The 27,386-nt window shown below is 33.8% G+C and overlaps 1 protein-coding gene across 1 annotated transcript in view; it reads right to left on the bottom strand.

The window, feature by feature from the left end:
• Positions 1–22,631, bottom strand: part of LOC136980734 (probable E3 ubiquitin-protein ligase HECTD2) — a 31,360-nt gene extending 8,729 nt beyond the window's left edge. The window contains exons 1-17 of the mRNA XM_067276932.1: positions 22,347–22,631; positions 14,560–14,909; positions 13,860–13,962; positions 13,696–13,785; positions 13,356–13,420; positions 13,247–13,292; positions 13,069–13,178; positions 12,825–12,976; positions 12,632–12,755; positions 12,439–12,535; positions 12,207–12,314; positions 12,008–12,140; positions 11,854–11,942; positions 9,150–9,311; positions 8,999–9,073; positions 8,826–8,913; positions 8,654–8,760 (exon numbers count right to left, since the gene is read on the bottom strand). Coding sequence (XP_067133033.1) covers positions 8,654–8,760; positions 8,826–8,913; positions 8,999–9,073; positions 9,150–9,311; positions 11,854–11,942; positions 12,008–12,140; positions 12,207–12,314; positions 12,439–12,535; positions 12,632–12,755; positions 12,825–12,976; positions 13,069–13,178; positions 13,247–13,292; positions 13,356–13,420; positions 13,696–13,785; positions 13,860–13,962; positions 14,560–14,909; positions 22,347–22,544 — 2,097 coding nt within the window. The 5' untranslated portion in view covers positions 22,545–22,631. The remainder of the gene's footprint in view (positions 1–8,653; positions 8,761–8,825; positions 8,914–8,998; positions 9,074–9,149; positions 9,312–11,853; positions 11,943–12,007; positions 12,141–12,206; positions 12,315–12,438; positions 12,536–12,631; positions 12,756–12,824; positions 12,977–13,068; positions 13,179–13,246; positions 13,293–13,355; positions 13,421–13,695; positions 13,786–13,859; positions 13,963–14,559; positions 14,910–22,346) is intronic.
• Between the last annotated feature and the right edge of the window lie 4,755 nt (positions 22,632–27,386).

Genomic DNA, 27,386 nt, shown 5'->3' with positions numbered 1-27,386 from the left:
AAATATTTTGAAAACATTTAGATCTATAGTTAACATTTTAGCTTTTGGAAATGATTTTATATGTTTGTAAGTCTTCTTTATTTGTGGCTCTTTCGGATCTTTTTCCTTAACCGTGGTGAGTTCGAGAAGCCGCAAAATTAAGGGCGCATGGTGAGGGATTGGGGCCGACATATCCTACATAGATTACCCTTCAAAAACCCTTGAAATTTTCCGATCGCCTGGATTTTCTTCCGGGCTCCCAGATCGGTAGGCTGACGCCTTAACTGCTCGGCCATCCGGCCATCAAATAAACATATGTACAGAACTTGAACCTCCATCAGGTTCAAGTTCTGTACATATGTTTATTTGATGCATTTCTCCAGGATTCAACCAACCGCACTTTCCAGCAATTACAATGTTGGAAGGCTAATAATGTTAGGTACTGTATATTGGAATAAAGAGGTGAGAAAAATATTTTCAGAGAGAATGTGTTTTGGTAACAGTGTCTGTTATCAAAAAACATGTTTTTTGTTGGATTTGCCAGCCTATGATTAAACTATACAAAGTTTTTCCAACTAAAATGGTATAACCTTTATTTCGCTCATTTTTAAATTTCTATAATTTATTTGGAGAAATTCGGATATTAAATCTGTTTAAAATTGCTATACACAACCAGAGCCGTAACTAGGATTTTGGATGCTTATGGCCAAGAATAAAAATGACGCCTTTTTAATTTTTGTTATTAAAAAAAAAAATGTTCTAAAAAATTATCTAATGACATTCTATATAATTTTCAACTATATATACGGTAAATAATTTAAAATATATCTTTATAAATAATCTTCTATTATGTTTTTTTTAAACAAAATATAACACATTATTTCAATGAATTTAAATTTAATAAACTTCGAACAATTTCACAATCAATCAATTTTGGCATTTGAAAGTGTTACTTGATGTAGAGAGTATTATTATAACAACGTTAAGAAACAAATATATACAATAATACGTTATTAATCTACTAGTGAATTTACAAACAGGTGTAGTAATGCAACAAAGTGTTCCACGGTCGCCCAAATGGCGTTATCTCAAAGAATAATAAATAAATGTAATCTCGATAATGCGTTTCTACGAATGCGTTATCAATCGGTGCTTTCATACAACTACAGTATTATTCATTTTAATTTCTAAATTGCGCATCTATTAATTCCACTTATCGTTTACTAAATTTTGACTATCATCGATTTCACTTTGTTACAGGCAAATGACTCCAACATACATACTGCTGCTGCTTATCAACATTGTTATGGAGTTAATAATATCACTTTTAAATGTCAAAATTAAATAAATATTTAACCTTTTATTGGTATGTTACTGGTTACAAAACAAAAATAATAATTACTTAGTAATAAATATAAAAAATAACAGTTTATAATTAACATATCAGATTGATGAACGTTCACAATATTAACTAATATCTTTCGAATAACAATCACAAAATAAACTTAAACAAGATGAACTTTTCTCGCCTTCAGATTTGCAAATTCATCTATAACGTCCTCAAAATCAGTTTCTTTAAAAATATCATTTTCTATAGATAATAAACTTAAACTACTCAATCTGTCTTGGGACATTGTAGAACGTAAATAGTTCTTAATGATTTTTAACTTACTGAAACTTCTCTCACCTGAAGCAACAGTCACGGGCAGAGTAAGCATTATCCTTAATGCAATACTGATGTTGGGATAAGACTCACAGAGATCCCACTTAACTATTCCCTCTAATATTTGTAAATGGTGTAAAGATATCAAATTTTTAAATATTATTTTTGCTTGACTTTGAAAGCACTCTAATTCATTTACTAATTGCATTGCATCCAATTCACTATATACAATGCAACAGTCGGCTGCAGTTTTTTTTAAATCTACTAATGGCATGGTAACCAAATTTTTTCCATTTAAAAATTCAAAAATCGATGATATTGAACGCGTATTTTTAAATCGATCACCTAGTTTGAATATAATATTGTCAACAACTTCATAAAACAGATGTTTTAATTCGTCCTGACTTGATAGTATAGTTCCTTCTTCTCTTTCTCCAGGTAACAGTTTTCTTTTGCGTTTTCGCTTCATCTTGGGTGTTGAATCAATTCCCAACTCTTCACATTTTTGTTTGCATTCTAACATGATAATATGCTGACCACCATCCGCTTAAGATATTCACTGATGGGTCGAAGTCCGAGCGCGGCACGGGGGCAGCTGTGGCTTTCCTGTCAGGCATGCAAGTTTTGCATTGTTTAGACTTTAAGTTACATCAGGATTGTTCCATTGTTCAGGCTGAAATTTTAGCTGTCTGGCATGCTTTAAATTACATAATTAAAAACAAGCTGAACCAGGTGTAACTTTGCATTGATTCGCAGACTGCATTGGCTTGTTTAAAAAAGCCTAAGATATCCACCAAGCTTAGTTTAGACATCTACAACTTATTCAAAAAGTGCGTCGCCTTGTACAACACTAAGGCCTCTTGGATTAAGGCACACTCTGCTTGCCCTGGGAATGCCTTGACTGACCTCCTGGCTACTAGTGCACATTTAAATAGTAATATAGACTATTCTATTCTTCCTTTAGGGCATGCTAAGCATATTCTACGGCAGAGTTCAATTCAGCTGTGGGACTCCAGATGGCAAGCAGACACAAATGGTGCCGTTACGCATAGCTTCTTTCCTACTGTCAGTCACAGGATTAAAATTAATTGGGATCATCATGACCATTTCACTACGACTTTATTAACGCAGCATGGTAAACTAAATAGCTATCTTTACAGATTCAAGATCATAAATAACCCAAATTGTAACTGTGGTTGCCAGGTTCCAGACACTATTGAGCATATCTTGTATGACTGTAGCCTTTTTGATATCTGTCGAAGAAAATTGATCACCTTCCTTTACGACCGGTTGCAGGTCTGGCCGGCTCCTCTCCACGCTTTAGTAGAGGACACTGAGGGTTTTAACTTACTAAAGGATTGCTTTATTCAGTGTGCTAGTCATTACGGTCCCCAATAAAACTCTTTCTGCTGGCTGCGGCTTACTGTCACTGTTCCTGGCTGGGCTATTTAGTGCTTCTACAGGGTCTATCTTGGTTTTATATGTTTTTGTATAGTTGTTTTATTTAGATGTATGTATTTGTTTCTAGTTTTTGTGTGTGTTTTTGTGGGTGTCGTATGCTCTGTTCCAACTCTAATATTGGAATAGGGTATGTCGCTTCACTCGCTGTCCCTTCTTTGTGCCATCATATTATTCTCTTGTGCCAACTATGCCTAGGCTTCCCTGGGCCTCTTAGTGCTCTCTGAGCGGAAAGAGGCCTTTTCTGCATTAAATAAAAAAAAAACATGATAATATCATACTGATTATTTCTAAAGTGTTGAAAAAAAGATACCAGTCCATTTAATAATTCAGAAACTGGTTATTTACAACATTTATTTTGGCTAAAATATTTTCCCACATAATTAACATAAAAATAAAATTGTATGATTCAATACGTCCAATAATAATTCTAGCTGTAGCGACACCATCTCCAAATGAAGAATATTCCGATATTTCTTTAAGGACTTCTATAACTTCGTTAATTTGATATTTTAAATGACTTACTGAACGTGATTTAGAGCACCATCTCGTATCGCTATGTCCTTTTAGTGTTGTCTTTAGTAATGTTGTAATTTTTTCCCATCTTTGAGTAGAAGAAGCAAAAAAATTAAACAATTTCTGGATTATTCCAAAAAATGAAACCATCTCCACGGTAATGCTTGCTGCGTGCACTCCAATTAAATTAAGCGAATGTGCGGCACAAGGAACAAATTTGGCAAGATCGTTTAATCGTGCTATATGCGCTTGCATGCCATTATATATTCCGGCCATGTTTGCTCCGTTATCGTACCCTTGTCCTCTTATGTTTTTAAAATCTAAACCATCATTTTTTAACTTAGCCAAAACTTAATTTGCAAGTCCTTGTCCCGTTTTACATTTTGATAGTACAAAATTAACAAATCTCTCTTCGATAGTTACCATTTCATTTTCAATTTTGACATATCTGATAATCTGGCATACTTGTTCTTTATGAATATATTAGGAGTACTATCAATTATTATGCTAAAATATTTTGCTGTCTTTATATTATTTATAATTTTGTTTCAAACTTTAGATGCTAGTAAAAAAATAAATTCGTTTTGGATTTTTGGACTTAAATACGATACTTGGCCTTTTGTTCTTTTATCAAAGATGGTTTTTAAAGTAATGTCATATTTGCTGACAAGTTCAATTAAATTATAAAAAATGCCTCTATTCACATTATTCTCGGTAGAATTTCCATGCGTTCCTCTTAAAGCTAAATTATTTGTAGCACAAAACATCACACAATTTAAAACAATTTTAAGAATATGGCGCCACTTATTTACTTCTACCATTATTTGTTTTTGCATAACACTATCAATGAGATTTTGTCCAGTTTTAATGTTTTTTTCTAGAATTTTCCAAGTTGTATAACAATTTACATGTTCTATTGATTGTTCATGGTTCGGGATTCTAGGATTTAACCCTTATGCACCATTTGTCTAATATTTTAGATTGCTTTTTTGTTCTTCTAATTGTCTTTCTTTTTGTTTTTTACTTTCCCAGCCAGATTTTTTCTTTTTAGTAGACATTTTATTTTATTATAGCAATTTTTAAATGTAATATTTCTTATTACTAGATTTGATTAAAAAAAACAACTCACTACGCAATAACATTTATAAAAGGCTAGGAGATACTATAGATTACCACCTATGGAATTTCGGGTATTTGGGTATATATCTGAACTCAGGAGACCGAGACGAGTTAAACGATACCCTACTTTTGGACCGGAGACGAAAAATAAAAAAGTTATCATACTTTTTTCCAGCGATCGCGCGATGATAGGGAGTCGCGTCGCTCTCTCCGCTAAGTCGGCCTCGCTATCGCGATCGGGAGTCGCGTCGCTTGCCGTTAAAATTGCCTTTAGTAGACGTTTCCCCCCTTTTTTACTTTGTTCAATAACTATCGTGAATCAATAACTAGTGACGTTTAGCACATGGCGGCCTGCGGCGGCTCCCCTCCGGGAGGTCAGTCGGGAGCACGAACAGTGGGAACGGCCGCCATGTTCGCTGCCATAAGTAACATTAACCGAAATGGCGATCGCACGATGATCGGAAGTCGCGTCGCTCTCTCCGCTCTCGTATCGCGTGTTTAACCCTACTGGAGATGACCGTAGTCCGACGTCATGGTTTGCAGACTTTACCGCAAGATGGCAGTACTAGCAACTATGGTGCCGTCTTCATGAGAGCATTAAAAAAAGTATGATAACTTTTTTATTTTTCGTGTCCGGTCCAAAAATAGGGTACCGTTGAACTCGTCTCGGTCCCCTGAGTTGAAATATATAATCAAAATTCTGAAATTCCATAGGTGGTAATCTATAGTACACCCAAAGGCTAAGATTCTAATACAATGCACTCCCTTTCATCTTTTCCACCGAAGCAGAAGAAATGCGCCATCCCCACCTAACCTGTAATGGAGTGGTCACCTATTCAAATTTCATAAATTATTTTTGCCGCAAAATTTTTTAATGACGATTTAATGATTAGCTAATTAATTGCGCTATTGTTTTTATGGGAGTTTTTTAAATCAAATTAATAAAATCGTTCTAAACTTCTATTTCACGGTTTGATGTGGGTAAAGTTTTTTTAAACGCTATTGGATGTTTTTTATGACATCATGTTTTTTTTAGTAAAATTTTTTCTCATAGCTTTTTTTGGTCCCCCCCGTATTTTAATAGCATAAAAATCGAAAATTTTGTTATATTTGAATAGATGCGGTAAGTTAGTTTCCATACCGATTTAGACCAATATTACCCTGAGGCTACATGAGAACGACCCGGGAAAGCTGATACCAGCTGTTCTCCACATAAACAGGTTTGTAAACAATGTAGACTGCACAATTTTTGAAATATATGTTCGTAGAAATTACAGATCATAAATACTATATAAATATAAAAGTTTTTTGTGTTATTAATTCGAATACATATTATTCCGAAACCTTGTCGTTGGCGCCTTTATTAAATCGGCGCCTGTGGCAGGGGCCACATTGGCCACACCCTAGTTACGGCTCTGTATACAACCGTACAAGCTTGAACTTTAATCTGGCTATTTATTATTTTATAATATAGAGTGGACACTCTATATTATAAAATAATAATTCGGCTAACTGAGATATACTTTAAGAACACTTAACGCTGTTTGAATTGCCGCATGAAAACTGTGATGTTATATATTATCTGTGATGTTATTTCATTCAATCGCTTTATTGGAAGCGATTGGAAGCTCCAAGCCATTTGTTTTTATATGTTTTTAATCTTAAGATATATCTCAGTTAACGGACTTTTGAAATACACTGTGTTTTTCTAAATAGGAAGCTTAATTATTCGTTTGTTTTGGGTCAAAATAAATTATTATTGAAAAAAAAATTGAAATCGATTTCTTTTCCAAATATTATATAAAGTTATTAAAAAATACATATAACAAAAATTTATTTCAGACTAAATATCATATGCACACTTTCAAAGATTTGTTTCTTGCTGTTTGTATAATAATTTTTCGGAGTGAATATTTGATATCTTCCTTTTTATTGTTGTAATGGCAGCCAGCATTAATTGAAGTTCAACAGTTCAACGGTTTTTATGGCAAAAGTGGACTTCGAAGGATTATTTACATTATTTAGAATCGGAATTTCCCGAAAATGTTGAGGACAATAGAATTTCATCAAATGTTAAATTTGCCATAAAGTTTGGTTTACAACCTGCAGATTGTTCGAATTGTTATGGTTTTCGTAAATTAATTTATCGAAAAGATCGTGATTCTGTTTATTTTCGATGTCATAAATGCAAGATGAACAGTTCGTTGTTTGAAGGAAGATTTAAATGTACATTCGGGAAAATTTCTTGGCGAACTATTTTTCATTTATTTGCCATCTAATTTGCATAGAACCTGCGTTGAGCGTGAGCAGTCGAACAGCTATTGACTGGGCGAATTACATACGACACATTATGATGGTTTCATAGTCTAATTTGATCCGAATGAAAATTGGTGGACTTGGAAAGGATTGTCGACATCGACGAGATTGATGAGAGCAAAAGGAAAAACTAGGAGAACGTTTCGATCTGTTTGTTTAGCATAGGAGTAAGGTTTATCCAGGAGCGGGTGGTGTTTCAGTTTGAAAAGAGTCAGAAATTGTACCTTCAGCCCTGAAAGTAAATACTAATAAATTCGAAAATCTTAAAAGGAAGAATGTAGACATGTGTGGTTTAATAATGCGGAAAAGTTTCTACGATGGAAAAGGATGAATTTACGAAAGAATCACCCGAACCTTGTTATTTACCGAAGAAATTGGAGGCAAGGAATTAGAAATATGTCAACGGTGAGTGAAAGATTTTTTTATTTGAATGCCAGTGTAGTTAGTAGTTACCCCTGTCGCCATTTTGTTTGTGGATGTCACGTTCACAAACAAGATGCGACCGGAAGTGCCGCCATAGTTACGCTTTTACCGAATTGAATAAGATTTTCATCGGAAACAAATCGATGTTTAAAAATTTACTATGGACAATTTGATTGAGCAATATTATTGTAGTTTTGAATTTTTCTTTGCCTGAATTTTTAATCGATATTCTAAAATGTTATGACTTTCTTTTTAATAATAAATTTACTTCAAATAAAAACTGTAAAACTTGAACATAAACGAAATAATGCTGCATTTTAAACAAAATCGGATATTAAAATAGCAAATGTATAAGTTTAAATATGATTTGAATAGCAAACTGATACTTCATATTAAAAATGTCAGTTTGAAATAGCGAACCAGGATACGAGAGAAAAGTACGCGTATAATACGTATACATGTACTGTATATTTATCTGGTTACAATCTGTACGAGTTATGCTTTTTTCCCAAATATATAATTGCAAAATCACTTTTCTACAGAAATTATTTTTGCTTTCTTAATGTCACTGTATTATAATAATCGATGAAATGCCGCGTTATTATAAAAGATAAGTTTTTCAATATTTAAATTATTGTTTATTTCCAACAAAACGAATAGCGATTTCCATTTAGTGATTTTTCTGTAAATAGAACTGTTGTTTTTCTAATAATTATAATATTGATCGATAATTATTTTTCCCTAGCTTAATTATGCCTAATTATGTTTATTTATTACTTTAATTTTAAAATATTAAATTTAAATATAATATTTTATGAAAGAAGCTCAAAATGTAAAAGATTATTGCTAAACAGTCTAGTGACACATTAGATGACAATTTTTTATTTGACGTCATCAATTAGTCGATTGATCGATGTTCAATTTTATCGTCATGATGCTAATCATTAGCGCTACTGAGTACGAATTCATTTTAATAACACACGCAGTATTATAACTCACATTTGAATGATCTGTTTTTTGCTTTAAGTTACGTTTTTAAATGCACAAATTAGATTTTTAATTACTTTTGCTACGCGATTTATTTATAAACGATTATATCGATAGAAAATCCAGGTGTAAAATTCAGTTTCGTTAAATATATATATGTATAACGAGATATTGCTAATAAAGAAAACTTACAATTAAGGCATTTGAAGCGCATACGCTGTGAAAACCCAAATAAAAAGCCTTGAACGGTTGATATATTGCTTTGTTCAGGATAAGATCCATATACAGTTTTACATATTCTGCAAAAGATAACAGAATTACCTTTCTCATCATTTCTATTATATATAATGATTCCAACGCTCACCTTCCCTGTTCTCGTTCGTCACAGGAATATTTTCCCCGTCTGTTTTCAATACGTGAGTTTTCATTTCTCCGAATTCTTCCACCGATACCTAACATCGTTAGTGTTTTATTCCATACGTTATTTAAATACATTCAGATTCAAAAGTATGCAAAAAAGAGTTCACTGGAACATACCTGGAAATTCATACAGAAATCTTCTTCGACATTTCCTTCATAGGAAAGCAGTTCTCCCAGACCCACAGCCACATCCTGATAGAAAATAAACAGCAATTTCTGTATTATATTTTATTTTAAAGAATATAAAATATATAGAATTTATACTGACTGGCATCACTTCGGAGAAGTCTCTCATAGTAAAGCTACTGACTCCGACTTTGGCTTGTTGTAGATCGTGAGGCACTACGGGGGGACTCAACAGTTTCTTGTAACAAGCGGTGGGAAAGTGTAAGTCCAAAATGATCGAGTTGTAAACTGCCAGGCCCATCAACTTTCGTGTTAAGGTTTTTATAATTGATTCGAATATCAATTCCGATAGAATAAATGGGTTACAAATTAACGTTTGAGCAAAATGTGGGTTCATTAATTAAAAAGAAAATGAATCAGTAAGTTTTGTATTTCCGAAATTTTATTAACGCGGATGAAAAATAGTATTTTTAATTGTTTTTTCATTCATTTCAAAACGCTTAAAATAACTAGAATTTCAGAAGCGGTGGAAGCGCCGCATCCACCTTCCAATGACCTTCCCTTGTATTTTCTAAAATATAAATTTTCATATTTTAACGTTCAAAGTACGTTAAAATATGAAAATTTAGAATTATAATACTTTGAATTAATTATATATTAAATATACAATACTTTGAATTAATTAAAATTAATATTTTATTATAACTGCATTATGTATCTTATTAAAAAATTCTATATGTGAAAAAAACGATAAGATTGCTATTGTATATTCGAATGTCAGTAGCGGAATGGAAGCGCTTCCGAGACAGCTTTCACCGCGAGAATAACTGGATGGTGTAAAGCAGCCAGAGGGCATTGACGCATGCGCTTTACAGAGCACCAACCTCAGCCGGTTTAGCTGGTGGAAGCTACATACATGTAAGGCTTCTAACGATTCTATCCCTTAGCCACTGGGTAGGGAGCTATCTGATTAAGTGAATTGTTTAAGATTTAAAAAGTAAAGAGTATTCAATGTTATTTTTATGTACTGTACTTTTTTTTGCAAAGTTATATTTAATTACAGTATAATTAAAAGAAAATTATAATTATATTGACAGATTTTCAAACGTAAAATCTTTAGAATTTTATAACTTTTAGATGTTTTTCATAATATTGAAATTATTAACAATTTTTCCAAGCGTGTTTTAATTCTTTGAATTAAGTAAATTTTATGGGAAATTTTTTGATTTATCTAAATTACGTGGTGAATTGCAATATTTATATTCGTGTCCGGTCTATATTGACAAGTAACTCTTAGACATAAAAAAAATTAATGTCGATCCGAACAAAGACGTATTAAAGAATTATATGATTTAATATCGTTAATTTTTACGGTACCATCTACCAGTGCGTCTGCTGAGTGCAGTTTTTCGACTACGGAGCGAATTCATACATCGGCTAGGAACACGCGGTCGGAGGAAAAATTGTGGTCGCTAGCGTTGCTTTCGATAGAAAAAGTGCTTTTAAATACGTTGACGGAGTCGACGACCGGCGACTTTTATGATAAAGTAATTAACGATTTTGCGGAAAAATCGCCGAATAGAGTTAGTTTATAAAAAACTAAAAAAAAACAAAAATTAAATACAGAACAAGTTTTTCTATCATTGTTCGTATCATATCAATTTGTATTATGTATGTATTATTTGTATTTTAGAACGAAAATACATAAATTATTTATTTTTGTCATTTCCAGTATTTGTTTAAAGCTTTTATGGAAATGTGAGGTTCCGGACAGGTCCGAACCGTCACTAAAGACGCGAAAAAACGGTTAATTTAGAGAAAAATTGATTAGTTTAAAAAAACAGGTAAAAGTCGTTTGTAGTCGGACACCCATTGTTTATATCAAACTGCCAGGCAGAAACCATAAATCGCGGAAGGAAGTCGTCCTATGATCGGTGGAAGATCGAATTCGTCTTCGATTTTGACTTTTCTCACTCTCCAGGTAAGAGTCTCGTTACGTTTAGTAACGAGGGACCGATCACTCGGGAAGCGTGATTGAGGGAGAACGACCAATCAAAATGGATGAAAGAAAGAACGGAGATTGATATAATCTCCGACAATCGAGGACACTTCGCACTCGGTTAACGTTCCGAATAACCAAAACGCCGTGTGTCAACGCGGAAAAAAAAAACAATTTCTCGTCTATTGTGCCAACCTGTAACCCGTGCCACTTCGGACTTAGACCGTGTCCCGACGCCAACGGACGAAGTCTCTCCGTGTCTTACAGACTTGTCAACGCCACTGTCCCGGGGCCCCTTCGATCGACCATCGAAGAACCACATCGACGCCCAGGACGTCCGAACGGCCGATTGTCCTAAAGCAAACTATTTTGTACGTAGTATATGTTTATTTTATGTTAAAATAAACAGTTTTTGTCAGTACTTGTCGTCTTTGTCTCTACAGCCACCGCCCATGTACGAATGGACCCCTAGACCATTCGTACATTACTGACGCGCAATTAACTGATTGCCCCTGGAAGTCGGCTTCTCACAGAAACACAGCTCTTCTATCATCAAATGTCACGGCACGCCACTGGAATTAAGCCATACGATGTGATTGCAAAGTTTTAAGAGCGTTTCTTTAAAAAAAATACGTCTTGAGAACATCATTTAAAACAGCAAGAAATATATTTATTAAATAATTAATTATTAATTTTCAAAATAATAATCTCTATTTTTAAGCTTTAATATTAATATTTTTATCGTCTTACAAGGAAAACAATAAAATATACTACTATAATAATAATAAAATAATAATATCACTATAATTTAAAGAACACTGAATTAGTTATAATTTCAAAAGGTTACAACTCCAATCAGATTGTATTCTCTCAGATTTCCAGATTGGCACGTACTGAACCAATAGCTGCGCGATTTGTTGTGGTATACAAACATACCTGGAACATTTACAGACTCTCAATATCAGTTTTTTATCCTCGTAAATAGGGTATCTTCTACTTACCATAATCAGGATCAAAAATCTGTTTGATGAGCAATAAGAACCACTCTTTAGTCAGACCTCCCATGTCTAGTCCAGGTTCGCCCACGAAGGTTACCTTCAATTTCTTCTTTAAGTCTGCTTGTTTGCGAGCGATCTACGTGCAAAACTTGACTATGTGAAACTCGTAAACTTTATCGAAATGCAGAAACGCGATACTTACTTCATTTAACGAGTCTGAGACTAAATGAGACCTGCGAACATTCAGATTTAGGAAGAAGACGTCTATGTCGGGCGCTTGTTGATGGATCGCTCGATTAAGTAAACTTCTCTGCAAGTCAAAACAAATTTTATACTTTCAATTAATTCATGTGCAGTTTATTAAAATTGCAAATAAGATTGTAAATATCACCAGCTAATTACTATTTTTTTTAAAAAAAGGAATAATTATTCACCCTGGCATTCAGAATCATTTGCTGCTCGGAGTCCCTTTGTAAAATTGTTTTCTTGGCCACGATGCTCAAAATAAAAGGATACTGACAATACGAAAACCTATGACAATAAATATTTGTAATAAATAATCTGTAGATTTCCTTAACCGTCTTGTATTTTTTAGAATTTTTTTTATAGGTAATTTAAACCATTTACTTGTGATGCTTAGATGGGTTTTGCCACCTATAATATTCAGCCATCAAATTGATGTGATCCAAGGCACTGTTGTAAAATTCCGTATAATTTATGATATTTGGAGTCAATTTATTATTGGCAGTATCTAAAAGTTAAAAATATAATTAGCCGAATATTAGAAACATAAATCATAGGCTATAGCTAGGATTCTTACTTATCAAAGCCAAAACTCTGGTGGCACACGGTATCCACCAGCGACTCTTGTTCATAGAAGGCAACTTGTGTCCATTGGCCGGAGGAAATTCTCGTATAGTGATAAACTGCAGATTCCTTTTCACTAAGTGGCGTAATCTCTCACTGTCCAGACTAAAAACCAAGATGAAATCAACATCCGTATCCTAATCTTTCAGCTTAACCAAGATTAGGATTAGTTTAACCAGTTTAAACACCATACTTACCGACTCAACCAGTGAATGAACAGTTGATGATCTCCGCTACTCATACCTACTATTTTTCTCAATAGATGGGCAAACACTGTATACGATGCCTGATTGCTAAATATTGGATTCTGGAAAGAGATATTCTGTTGAGCTGCGAATGATCAGAATCTAGGAAACGAAAAATTGTGAGAATTACCAGTAGTAATATGAAGAGGCCTCTGATTTCGTCTTTTGCCTTTAACCTGCCAAGAAAATTAATAAAAATCATTTTTTCTAAATACTAAATAATGAATGAGAATTCTCACCTGCAATTGGTAGCCAAAAGAGCGCCCACCATACTCTTCAGAGTTTCTTTACTTACATAGGAAGGCTAAAAAATAAAATAAAACGTTTTTTACTATGTAGCACAGATAAAAAAAAATATTAAATGCAAAAGTTATAAATATTTCAGTATGATGTATCGAGCTATCTTAAACTATTTATACTAGAAATCCATCATAATCAGAATTCGTTTTCGTGTCAAAGACCTAAGCTGAATTCGTTTTCGTGTGAAAGACCAAAGAAACAAAACCAAACTCAAAAATTTTATAAATTTTTCAGTTATTAATCTTTTTATAATCGATTAGATAAAAAAGATTTAATTACCAAATCATCCAAAGCATCGTAAACAGCATAAATCAATTCCATTTTCAGTTCTGGATGTTCCAATTTTGCTCCTTCCATCTCTGGATAAAGCTAAAAGATAAAAGAAACCCGATCATTAAAAATCGAAATTATTATTTTTTATCTGGAAGAAAACTTTGACCTACCTTAAAGGTAGCATTTAGATCGATCAACGATCCAAACGTCACCTCATAAAACTCCTGTAATCTGCTGTAATCACTGGTGGCTTTGGCATCCTCGATATATTCCCTAAACAAACGATAACAATTTGATGAAGACAGAAAATTGTTAATATCAACTCGAAAATGAAGAAAGTTTTGTATTTATTGTTTCAATATCTTCAAATAAATTTTGGAGCGAAAGCGAAGCAAATATAACATTGAAGATGGAAAGATCCGCGATGCAAAACGACATTCATTCTGAATCAACAATTAAATTTAAGTCGTCTAGTCATGGATCGATTCTCGATCGATCATGGATGATGGAAAAGGTCGAAGAGAAAGAACCGGACATCGATTCCTTATCACAATTAATATTGGAAATTTTAAACCGTGTTTTAGTACGACCGACATTTAATCTATCGATCTTTTTTTCTTTCTTTTTAAATGTTGAAATCGTGAAAATCATTCCCGTATGTCGGCTCTCGTTTGTTTTCTATTTTTATCAAAATTGAACGTGACTAAAATAACAATTACAACAACGAGAAAATCGGTTTAAACTATTACTAGTTTTGTATAAAATGAAATCGAATCGTTATAAATGGTCTTTCGATTGTCTCGTGATCTCCATTACAAATTTACTACGCGACTGAAAATCGCGATACCTAAACATTTAAAAAATTCTTACCTGAAATCTCTAATAGACACATCTCTGTCTGGGTAGACGATATTATCGTCCTGCGCGTTATCTACAAGTCCTATTTCACTGGGTGCCTTACCCGATCTTCCGGTCAAGGATCTGGCGCCGGTGGCGGAGGATAGAAGAGGTCGAGGATTCCTGACACCCTCCTGTCCCAAGCTGACAAGACGATTCTCTGTTCCCGCCTGGACGGGAGGCAGAGTCAGGTAAAATGTATTGTCTTGAGAACTCGGGGGTCTCAACAGAAGTCCCGTCAAGTACGTCTGAATGACCCCCAATGTGTCCGTTATGAAAGGTCCAAAACCCGTAACTCTGATGTATGGATTGTTTTGGTTTTCCTGAAAAAGCGTTACGGATTTTTCTTATTGACCTACTTCCATTTCTTAGAGAAAATATTCATAACCTAAAAAAGCCACGCATGTTTCTTAGGAATTCAAACCTAAGAAACATGTTTAATCTTAATTTCAATTATGGTATGATACTATTTAAGAAAAGCATAGTGTTAATTATATATTGGATATCACTTATACACAGGTATACCTCACCTTACGTCGGTAATTGGTTCCAGGAGAGGCGACGTAAGTCGAATTTACTTGTCACTAGGCTAAACCACAAATCACCATTCCCAGTTCTGTATTTTATTTATAAATGCATTTTTAATAATATATGGTTATGGAATCTATTTTAAGCTTACAAACAAATAAATTTTAGTTTTTAGTATAGTACAGAAAAAAAGTAATCTAAATTTACGAATATATGTACTGTACATACGTACAGTACGTACTTGTAAATGTACAGTACATGTTTACAATTTGGTGATGTTTACAGTACATCGCGTACTCTTTATTTGTGAATGTGGTTTCTCTAAGACATTATAAAATAAGATGATTTTTTAAGGTTAAATAACAAATAGTTATTAAAATTATTTTGCGATAGTAGAAAATAAACTAATTTATGTTAAATTTACCAATATCGAGCGAGGTCTATATAAGAAGGTCAGAACCGGCATGACCTACTTCTTGAGCCGCCATTTTGGGGTTTTTTGAGTCGCACGTCTTAAGCAAACTTCTACGAGCAGTCAGTTTTATACGACATTAATTAAACTAAAATTGCATAAATCCAGCGATTTCCACTCAAAAATATATTAATAATTTCGGATGATTATGCAACCCCAATTTTATGTCACTTTTCGATCAAAAGAAACAATCATCCGTATCATTTGCTGTCGTGATTGAAACTAATTAAATAGGTGCTAAAACTGATGAAATTACGTATATAAGCACTTCGTAAAGTGATGCAATAACATCAAAGAAAATTTGAAGTATAATAAAGAATATACGATGAAGTTATCCAAAACTTAATTTTAAAGCATTTACCAACACAATATTAATGCATTAGAAAAATAAATACTGGACTAACATTTAATTAATGAACATTTTTGGCTTTACAAAGGCTTAAACGTCATATTTTCCTAATAGGGGAAAAAAGTGAAATCTACTTCGCACGCGACGCTAGTATCGATGAGACTAAGCGATACGTTGTCGGTTATAAAGTATCATTTGTTTTTTCTTTAAACGAAAATTTAATAAATATTTTAAGTTTCAAAAATGCCAAGTACGTGGTGCTGTGTACCACATTGTTCTAATAGTGGTGGTCACAAGTTTCCAAAAAATCCAGCATTGCGAAAGAAATGGATTCACGCCGTTAAAAGAGCAAATTGGAAACCAACTTCATCCAGTCTCGTGTGTAAAAATCACTTCACACCTGATCAGTATAAGGAGATTAATATCTTTGGTAAGCACATTATTTAAAGAATTATAATAACTGTACAATATTTTTTTCAAGCTATTAGCAATTAAGAAGCTTCAAACACCTCGCTTGAAAAATACTTGATGTTTACATCAAAAGTCTCTGTTTAGTTTTAATATCTAGGCGTGATAAGCCCTAACAGTAGAGGCTAGTTTTGAGCACTTACATAGCATTAATGCTAAGTTAACAAAGGATAAAAAATATATATAGTAGCATGAATTTAATTGTTAATTCTTTATGCTGAATGAAAAATAAATAGATTTATTTTACTTTATTAGGAAACATCCCAGCAAAGAGACAACTGAAGGCTGATGCTGTACCAAATGTATTTCTTTGGTCTAAAAAAGAGGCACCTTCGGTTGCGAGCAGACGAGCAAGAAGAGAAAACCGTGAACGCAAAGTTCAAGATAATCATGATGCATGCTATATAATGGATACTGGTACATTAGAAATAGGAGGAGAAGTAATAATAGATGAGGAGGAGGAAAAGGCTACTTGTCTTATTGAAAATAATGTGGCAAGCACTATGGTCTGTGTAACTACACAGACCCATACTTTTGAAAGTCCCAATGTCAGTTGAAAGATTTGAGTTTGACAACAATGCTATACATTACTATACTGGGTTAGAGAACTACAATTCTTTCAATTTTGTACTACAAAGTTTGGGACCAGCAGCATACAGCTTAAAATATTACAAGTTTCAGGTTGTAACACTTGCAGTGCCAAACCAGTTGTTCTTGACTTTAATAAAATTAAGATTGAATACAGCAAATTTTGAGTTGAGTAGGATGTTTAGTGTATCTGAAGAAACAGTACGAAACGTTTTCATTACTTGGATCAATTTCATGTATTTACAATGGCGAGAGTTGGATATATGGAGTGAAAGATCTCTTGTTGATATATACATGCCTAGAGATTTTAAAATGAAATTTCCAAATACTAGAGTTATCATTGATTCTCTAGAATGCAAAATAAGCAAACCAAAAAATCCTGTTGCACAGCAGGCTACATGGTCATCATATAAAAATGACAACACATTAAAAGCAGTTGTAGGTTGCACACCAGGTGGTCTAGTAAGTTTTGTTTCAGAAGCCTATGGTGGTTCTGCAAGTGATCGACAGATTGCAGAAAGGTCTTCACTGTGTAAAATAACAGAGGCAAAAGACTGTGTAATGGCTGATAGAGGTTTTAACATTCAGGACTTGCTAATTACTAAAGATGGTGTGGTAAATACACCCACTTTTATGAGAGGAAAAACACAGCTGAGCAGCAGTTTATCTCGAGACAGAAAAATATCTAGTAAAAGAATACATATTGAATGTATTATAGGAATGGCCATATAAGATTTTGAGGCAACACATGCATCCGACAGTAACCAAACTTGGCAGTGAAATTTATGTTTTATGTTATGCAATTTTAGACCATGCATTGTTGGCAGAGATGCTTAATTTGTTTCACTGTTAGTCTAGCTCTCTATTAATTCTGTATATAATTTTTTTTTCATTCTAGATCCTAGCCTAATTTAAGTTTTTCATTTATAGTATTTTTAAATTTTTGTCTGCTTATAAATTCTAAGATTAAGAATGTATACTTGCATACACAGTAAGGTCTTCATTATGGAACTTCAATTCAAAGTAATATAGTGGTTTTAAAATTTGTACTATAGTTGAATAAATGTTTGTAAATTTGTAAGCTAATAAAAAAATTTTAATCTTTAAAACAAAATCTCTTTTTATTATTTAAAAAATTCACCATCTAGAAAAATTTTACATAAACTTAAATTGTAAAATAAAAATAACAATTAGCTTAATTATTTTATAAAAACTTAATGTTTATAGAACATCTTTTTTAAAAGAGCTGGCTTAAAATGCTCATGGAAAAACATAGTGTTTCAGTCATGTCTGCAATGAATTTATCATCTCTTGGAATGATACAAACTTTGAAGTCACTTTTTGTGTAAATAAACAGGTGAGCAACTTGTCACTGCTAATTGACCTTTGATAAAAATAATCATGATTCAATTTTAAAGTAATTTTGTCATCAGTACATTCCAAATATGGTACATTTTGCACATTCACAGGAAGTTTAAAACTGGAGTAAGGACATTTAACTTTAATATTTTATCATCATCCACTGGCCCATCTGGACTTGCAGCTAAGAATGGGTATTTTGGATGAAGAAACATGCCACATTCTTTCACAGGAGTATTTTCAAAAGAAGAATATGCTTCAATTGCTTCTTTTTCATACCTTAAGCCATGAGAAATTGCCTTACTTTTTATTGGCCTACTTGCCAGTAATGAGTCACACAATTTTAGTCTGTCTGCTGATTTTAATTTACAAACTTTTCCAAAGTTTGAAGGTGTCAAACACAACAAATGTTCCTTATTCCAAACTGCACTTTTTCATTGTAATTGGGTCTCTTTTTCCAAATGTTCTATGTACTCCCTACTTGCTTCAGTTACATGTAAAGCTTTTAAAAACATTTCGGACATTGTGCTTTTGAAATAATCATGATCTGACTCTAAAGCCCTCATGTTTGCTGGTTGCCTTAATTGCAATATCGGTATTGCACAACCACTTTTTGTTATTAATTTGAAAATGAACATGCAGTTTGTATAATCAGAGATTGAACTGCCAGATGGTCTGGGGTCAAATTTCATGTCTTCTAATCATTTCCTTTTCATTCCTCTCTTCTTAAATAAATGAAATGGAAGCTCACTAGCCTTAATTGGGGAACCTTTATGTTGGCAGGTAGGCTGATGGAATGTTTGCAGAACCTGTGTGCATGTTTTGTGACACTTATAATTGCCTGTTCTTCCGTATTCTTCTATTGCCAATAGTGTTACACATACATGTTTGCAATATGCTTTAGGCCCTTTACCTGCTGTACATTCACATATTGCATTTTCTATATCCCCATCATCTGTAATTACTAAATCTGTATAATATGTGTTCCCCTTGGTTAATTCAGATTTTACATTACCTTTAAAATATGAAAATTTTTTCTCTTTTGTTCCTCTTATTGTTAATAAGAATTCATTAAAATACATCTGCACAACAGACAGTGGCATTCTTTGATCTGACATCTCCATGTAGGCATCAATTGTCTCTATAGTCAAAACTGGTATTTGTAAACTTGGAGAGAGATCCTTATATTCAGATGAATCAGGAAGTTTGAGTTCAGGAGAACTATCACAGGATATAGAAAAATTTTGAGTTTCCTGATTCCTCTCATATGCCAGTAACCTGAAAATTATTGTAAACAAATTTAATAACTAGTTAACATATGATCACCAATATTTTATTTAGTTTTTCTGTCTCATTGACAGGAAAGGCAAAAATTATTATTATATATTATATTCTTACCTTAATATATTACATATAATATAAAAATAAACAGTATAAGGTAACTGAACAGTATTGACAAGCACCTAAATATGGCATATATATAGTGTATGCCAGATTTAGTAAAAGAAAATGGGCAAAAAATTCACTTGTACAAAAAGTTTATTGGTGAAGAAATTAGTCTTATTGCATTAAATTATTGAAACAAGAAGACTTGTGACCAATAAAAAAGACATTTTGATTATATTTATTTTAAATACTCCAAATATTGTTTTCTCTTGGTAAAAGATTAAGATATATATCTCTTATATTGTCTTAGAACTTCATAAAAAGTAGTTTTGTTTGTGTTGATCATTGTTCTAAATTACAGTGATAACCTATTGGTACAGTTAACATTTCAGATACTGGTATAAATTGGTTATAATATATCAGGCTCAGTACATGACCATATTCCAAAGGAAAAAAGATTTATTTTAATTAAAGTTTTGACCTTATGTATTGGTTAGACAAATGTGAAAGGAATCAATGACAGCTTTACTGATCTTTAAATGTTTTTATCAACGAAAAATGTGCATTTTGTGAAATCTTATCCTTAAAACTTTCATCTACTGCTAAGTTACCTTATCATGTAATAGTTATAAGGACTTGAAATTATAAATGTAATAAAGAACGATAAAAATGTAGATGTAGATTATTTTAACTTACCTTTCTATTAAATCGGCTTTTCTACCAGCTAACTTGGCATTGTACTTTTTTTATTCTTCCTTTAATTGTACCGTTGTTAACTTTCCTAAAAAATATTTTCGTTCTTCCATTATTATAAAGTAAGCTATCCTTCGAACGGAATAGTTTGTTTACAACCGTATCGATATGCGCGACACCTATGTCACGTGATCACTTTTTCCCCTATTACATAAATTTTATATCAAAAAAGAATATTAAACACAATTTAATAATATTTTTAACAGAGCTTATCTAAGACATAACTTCTTTCTCTATAAACACACAGAAAGCTGTAAACTCTGTAAACCCATTGTCTAACATTTTGAGTACGTATATACGTAATAAGTCGATTCACGCAGGAACCACGTGTGGCGAACTCTATCGATTAGTCCGAAAAAGGCCGCTGCCGCATAGAATCACGGGAGCGTGTCCTGACCTTCTTATTCAGACCTTGATATCGAGTGGCGCTGACAACGACGCCAAACTGTAGATAATGGAACTACCGTGGAAAACGCCAATAATGAGCACTTAAAGACAGCTAAATAAGACAACACAGAAACACAGGTGTTTTCATGTTTCGTTCTCTAGGATTTATGATGATTATATTATCATTTACTGTAAATGCACATATTTTAATATGATTTTATGTGCTTTTAACGCTTTTCTAGTGATATTACGACTTCAATATTTGTGGTGGACGGATGTAATATCGAATAAAATGACTTAAACTTGATTTTTATTTTTCCGTATACTTTTTTGACAAACAACGTATAATCGAGAACGACGTAACTCGAGGTATATCTGTATTTATATAATGTGCTATTGTGGCTTCTTTATACGCTTTAATAATAATTTTGTAATAAAATTAAATTTATAAATGTTTAACAAATACTACAAACTGTCCATACACGCAATTACAGTATTTTTTAAAGTTTTGAGATATAAATTCGTAGAAAAATATTTTATTTCATTTAATATAAATAGAATCTTTATTTAGAAATTTTGTACGAGTAGATGTATATTTAAGAATTATTCTTGTGCACCCTTAAATTTTGTAATTCGTGCTTGCACGAATAAAAAAAAATGCATCCACTTATTTTTCGTGTGAATCCATTCTTAGACTGGAGTGGATAAAGGTATCTCGTATACCGTATTATATAATATAAAATATAATAAAAATAACAAATGGGTACTGAAAAATACTTGAAATAAAATCTGTTCATCCAAGTCATGTTTTACATATTTTCTCGTATTGAAGATGGAGATAAATTTCATTCTCTAGGTTATTCAAATAAACAGAGCGAAATAGTCTTATTCGTGACGCCATATTTGCACAAAATTTGGGTTACGGTTTATCTGTGTTGTTATAAAGATTACATCACATAGACGATTTATGTAACATCCTATTGTCCAACGGCGATTACAGAAGATTCGACCTAAATTCCAGTGCCAGATCTATTCCAGATTAGGAATTTAAATATAAATAGGTGCAAAGAAGATAAGAGTTGCCAAATATTATATTTTCCAAGTTTTTTTTTTAATAATTTCTCCACTTTGCACTATAGAAAACATTTAAAACGTGAAATATTCTATAAATTATTTATATAATCACGTAATATTTTTTTATTTTAGCCTCTGAATTGCAGTTATTAGCTAATTTATAAGTCTAATCAATGAAAGAAAGATAGAGATTTCTAATTTATTATATCGACCTAAATTTAGTCTGTTCTCTTCACGCCTCACGGATTCTTGCCTTTTATCGGAAAAAGCGGTTACGCTCGAACTTCACCCATATTCTCCACCCTGATTTTAACCTTGTATAGAAGGACATTAGAACTTTACGAAATGATATCTCGATAGCTTTCCTAAACATGAGAAAAATAGGAAAATACTCACGATCTGTGGTAAACGAAGGGGTTCTTCGGTGGTGGACCTAGAGGTGCGCAGAGAGACGTTGGCATTAGCTTCCAGGTTATAGAAGCTTCCACAGAAAGGGCACATGGTGCGGGTTCTCGAAGGCACGATGGTAATTCGGCAGGAAGGACATGTCAGAGAAGAGGTGTTGGCCGCTGGCCCGCTCTCCGCCACGTCCATATTTGGGTGACAAGGTCAGAGAGACGAGCACCCGCATCCGGACTTTATGGGCCACGTACTGTACTTAGCGGCGACTGGTATGTGGACTAACGTAGAATCGGTGATCGATTGTAACGGTAACGGACAACACTCGGTATCTTAGCAACATTCGACGGTTCTTATTCTGGCGTTACCCCTGCAGGGAATTACTTACGTGTCTTGTTTGCTAATTGCGACTTCGTTGCCCTTTGCGGGCCGCTTCCACGAAACGTCAGATGTAACGCGCTACAAATTTCATCCCATTACAAACGAGTTTCAAGTTTGAAAAAGTCCTAATAAAATATTTTTATGAGAAAAGTCAACTTTCTTTTCTCGACAGTCCTTTTTATGCAGTGAAATCCTGTTTAGTTGGAACAATTTACTACCGTATCAGATAATGAATTTTCATTTGTTAATTTAAGCGCAACATGCAAAATGTACAATTAAATTACTAAGATTGCAGTATTTTCTCATTTGCGAAATTTATAACGAAGTATATAAAGCGATAGAATTGACCGTTAGAAATTGATATTGAAGATATAGCTAATTCGTTTCTATAATTAACTTACCTAAATCTATCGAAATAATCACACAAGCAGAAAATATTGACGCAAGTTCTGGCAGCTGTAAAATTAACTCTCACCTGTTAATTTTTAATTCATTCGCTTGAAACCAATCTCTTTACAAATTAATGTAGGGCGCATTTTATGTCAAGCTGTCAAATTCCATCTCGCAAATTAAATAAAAAATATCAGGAATTTCTAACTTTTCAATAGTCAAAGGGATAAATTGTTAAAGTTAACGATTTTTCACCGGATATTTTATTGAGTCTAATATAAAAGAAATAATATTTCTTGACCTTTAAAATTTTTTTTAATTATCTGCTTAAGATAATAACTAATGAATGGAAATATCAATAAATTTTAATAACATTTGAAATGATCATTTTTTTCAAGTTGAAGCATCGATAATGCCTTCAAATGAATCTTTTATTAGCAAACTTAGTTCCATTAGAAGAATTAATCTTATCAGGGGATAGTCAATATCTTTCTTCCCAATACTAAGAGTAACATAACTGCTTTAAATATAGCCTAATGTAGAAATGATTGTATAATTCAGAGAAGACTTTTAACGCAAGGCATTGACACGTTTATAGACGCCAATCGTCAAAAAAGGAGTAAAATTTTAAATTTTTTATATTTTTCGAGTTTATTTGTCATCTCCTTTAATTAATTAAATGAGATTTTTCATTAAATAGCAAAAATTACTAATAAGGATGCTAATAATTAACTACATCTATGACTTCAGAAGGCATAAAAAATGAGACCTTGAGTCATTTTAAGAAGTAAGCAAACTAATGATGTAATTCGTTTTGTATGACACAGATTATGTCATTGGTTTGTTTACTTAGCTGCTTGTTCCTTGAACTCACCCCTTGTTTATGAATTTCGAAGCTTTATTGCGCAGCTTCCTTTTATTTCGAAATTAATGAAACGAATTCAACTCTGAAACATATTTAAGAAGGAAAAAAAAACTTTTTTACGAGGGAAATCGTTTGTCGGTTGGATAGACTACGCTAATTCACTTGAAACTCGAAATAATTTCTTTTTCGATTCGTTCGACACGTGATCGATGTTATACGATTTTAATGGATGTAACTCTGCGTGATGATATTTATAATGTTTAATCGGCTTGTCTTCTGTAATAATCAGTTTTATTCAGCGAATTTTAATACAGTTTCTAATGATGATGCTATGTTTAAAGTGGGCCAGTCAGTAACATAAACGTATTTGAACGATTGTTTTTAAGTTACTTCATAGCCTTACTCGTAATACGAAGCATGTTGCGTGGACTGTTAATTATTTTAATTATTTTTATCTGTAACAAGTAGACGTTGGTCGTTCTGGACTCTGAACTACTAGGAACAGTTCCACGCCGAGTGTCGAGACAGTTTCGATGGGAACCACTAACACGTTCTTCGTTTTGTACTTTTGTGAATACGGAATAGTGAATTTTTTATCTGAATTCGAATTATATGAAAATGTTCCACTAGCTTTTAAGAATAATGAAATCAGTTTTGAATATTTCAAATTTATAAAGATAGTTTTAAAAATTTATATTTTCATTACAGTTCGTAATTATCTGTTTTTATTTGAACATATCAGATATGCAGGACCAAAAAGTAAGAAGGTTGTACGTTAAAATGAAAACCATATCCCAAGTTTGAGCTGTACTATAGATTACCACCTATGGAATTTCGGGATTTTGAGTATATATTTAAACTCGGGACCGAAATGAGTTCAACGGTACCCTACTTTTGGACCGGAGACAAAAAATAAGAAAGTTATCATACTTTTTTAATGCTATCATGCAGACGGCACCGTAGTTGCTAGTACTGCCATCTTGCGGTAAAGTCTACAAACCATGACGTCGGGACGGCCGGATGGCCGAGCGGTAAAGGTGGCAGCCTACCGCTCTGGGGGACCCGGGATCGAATCCGAACGGGTCGAATAATCCCCAGGAATTTTTCGGGGGGTGGTCCGTTCGGATATGTCGGGCCCCGTCCCTCACCACCCGGTCGCCCCATTGTGGGCCTGGCCGAACCCATAATGGGCCTACTAAAAGAGGCCTTCTTAGTGCCCACAGGGCGGAAAGAGTTAAAAAAAAACCATGACGTCGGACTATGGGGGGATCTTCTGGAGGGATAGGTTAGGTTGGTTGGGACAAGCCGCGATAGCGGCGCATAGTGCTAGCAGACCGCGAGCGATAGCGACTGAGGGCCCGTACGCCCAGTGGCTTAAGGAACATAACTGGCTCCCGGGGCACGACACTTTATTGGCACCCCCTCCCCTCCAGAAACGCATATAGTTTGTCTTAGAGACCATTTGGGCGCCCCTCTGCGAGTAGCGCCTGGTGCATTATAGATCCCCTTGCACCCCCTCCGCTACGCCACTGCGTAGGCACCGAGGTGGAGGAGCGCAAGGGTGTGCGAAAAGGACTTAACTCCAACTTCAGACGATCAGTGTGCTCAGTGGTGATATTCAGCGGGTTCGCACAGGTTCGGCCGAACCCGTTGTTAAAATTTTTAGTTTTCCGAACCTTGTTAAACACACGGAACATTTCTCAGTGGTTTTGTTTTTTTTAATACAGTATATTAAAATATACGTATTATACTTTGTAATACTACTAAACTAGAGCCTTATACCCCGTTCGCACCGAGCATTTCAATCTAGATTGTGAGCAAGGTCGGGGACTATGTCTTGGTGCGATCTCTCTCGACCGTTTCAATCTCGACCGAAACGAGGTTTAATCGCAATCGATTCAAGAGAGTTCTTGAAACTAGATCCAGTCATAAGAGAGATCCCACAATCTCACGCGCGCGCGAGATAATACAAGATGGCTGTGGAACACGTGTCGAGCTATGGACAGCGAAATAAAAAGGATATTGTATTTCGAGAGATGATGACATCTGTCTATTATCATTCGGGGTGAAAAATTTCTCTGCATAAAAAAAAACAAAAAAAAAAAGGTCGACTGCACTAATATACTATAGTTACCTGGTCTTCGCCCAGGGCTCGTTACGTTCTAAATACGCCACTGATTATTAGATATATCGCAAGAAAAGGTATTGTATTTATTTCTAGCCAAAACTTCCATTTCGTTTGTCGGTGATTGTCAGAGAAAAATTTTCTGCTAGCGAACCCTTTGTTAACTATTTCGAATATCACCACTGAGTGTGCTCGTGGATTAACATCTGCCTCTGTTGAAGGTATATATGGCCGACTTGCCATAGTGCCTGTTAAACACGCGATAGGCTTAGAGGAGTGAGCGACGCGACTCCCGATCATCGCGCGATCGCCGAGAAAGTATTATAACTTTTTTATTTTTCGTCTCCGGTCTAAAAGTAGGGTATCTTTGAACTCGTCTCGGTCCCCTCAGTTCAGATATATACTCAAAGTCCCGAAATTCCATAGGTGAAAATCTGTAGTATCCCCCAAGTTTGGTTATTTTAGTTTACTATTGCTAGGTTTATCACGAAGAGAGACATATGCGAGTACAGTAGAGCATCGATTATCCGACCCCCGATTAACCGTCACATCGGTTAACCGACCGCGTTCTAGACGGCAAATTCAAACGTCCGCTAGTGATGTGGCGCTACAATATTTGGCTATGTCTTGGCTACTTTAATATTACTTTTGTTAAATTTTTGCGTGTTTTAGTTGGCAACATGGCTCGACCATAAACGGGAGGCGAGTATTTAAACCATGCTTAATTTTTTATTTTGTCTTTATTTTGTGGAAAATAAAGAAATCATTTTTAACGATACAATAGCGACGATTATTATTTTAAAAAAATTTTGTTAGGCTTAACATCGACGAAAATTTAACGCGAAGTAGGTTAATAGCGATATACTAATATACAAATTACACGGGATATACTAATATACTAATAATGTATTTTTTCATACTTTTCGGTTATCCGTTTTTTCAGTTATCCGACCAACCCCAGTCCCCAACTGAGTCGGATAATCGATGTCTACTGTATATATATGTTGCAGTCAAAACCAGTTTTTAGTTAGGATGCGTTTTAACTAGTTGAAACTAGTTTATACTGGATGTCTTTGTTAAAACCCGTTTTGTCAAGTTAAAACTAGTTTTAACTCAAATTCATTTTCGACTAGCAGTAAATTCTAGTTTTAACTAGACAAAACGGGTTTTTAACAAAGACATCCAGTATAAACTAGTTTCAACTAGTTAAAACGCATCCTAACTAAAAACTGGTTTTGACTGCAACATATAGAATGATTCGGGGTAAGATGATAAG

Source organism: Centruroides vittatus, unplaced genomic scaffold (assembly GCF_030686945.1).
Source record: "Centruroides vittatus isolate TY-2023 unplaced genomic scaffold, ASM3068694v2 contig_717, whole genome shotgun sequence".
Lineage (NCBI taxonomy): Eukaryota > Metazoa > Arthropoda > Arachnida > Scorpiones > Buthidae > Centruroides > Centruroides vittatus.
This window is presented reverse-complemented; position numbering and strand designations above follow the sequence as displayed.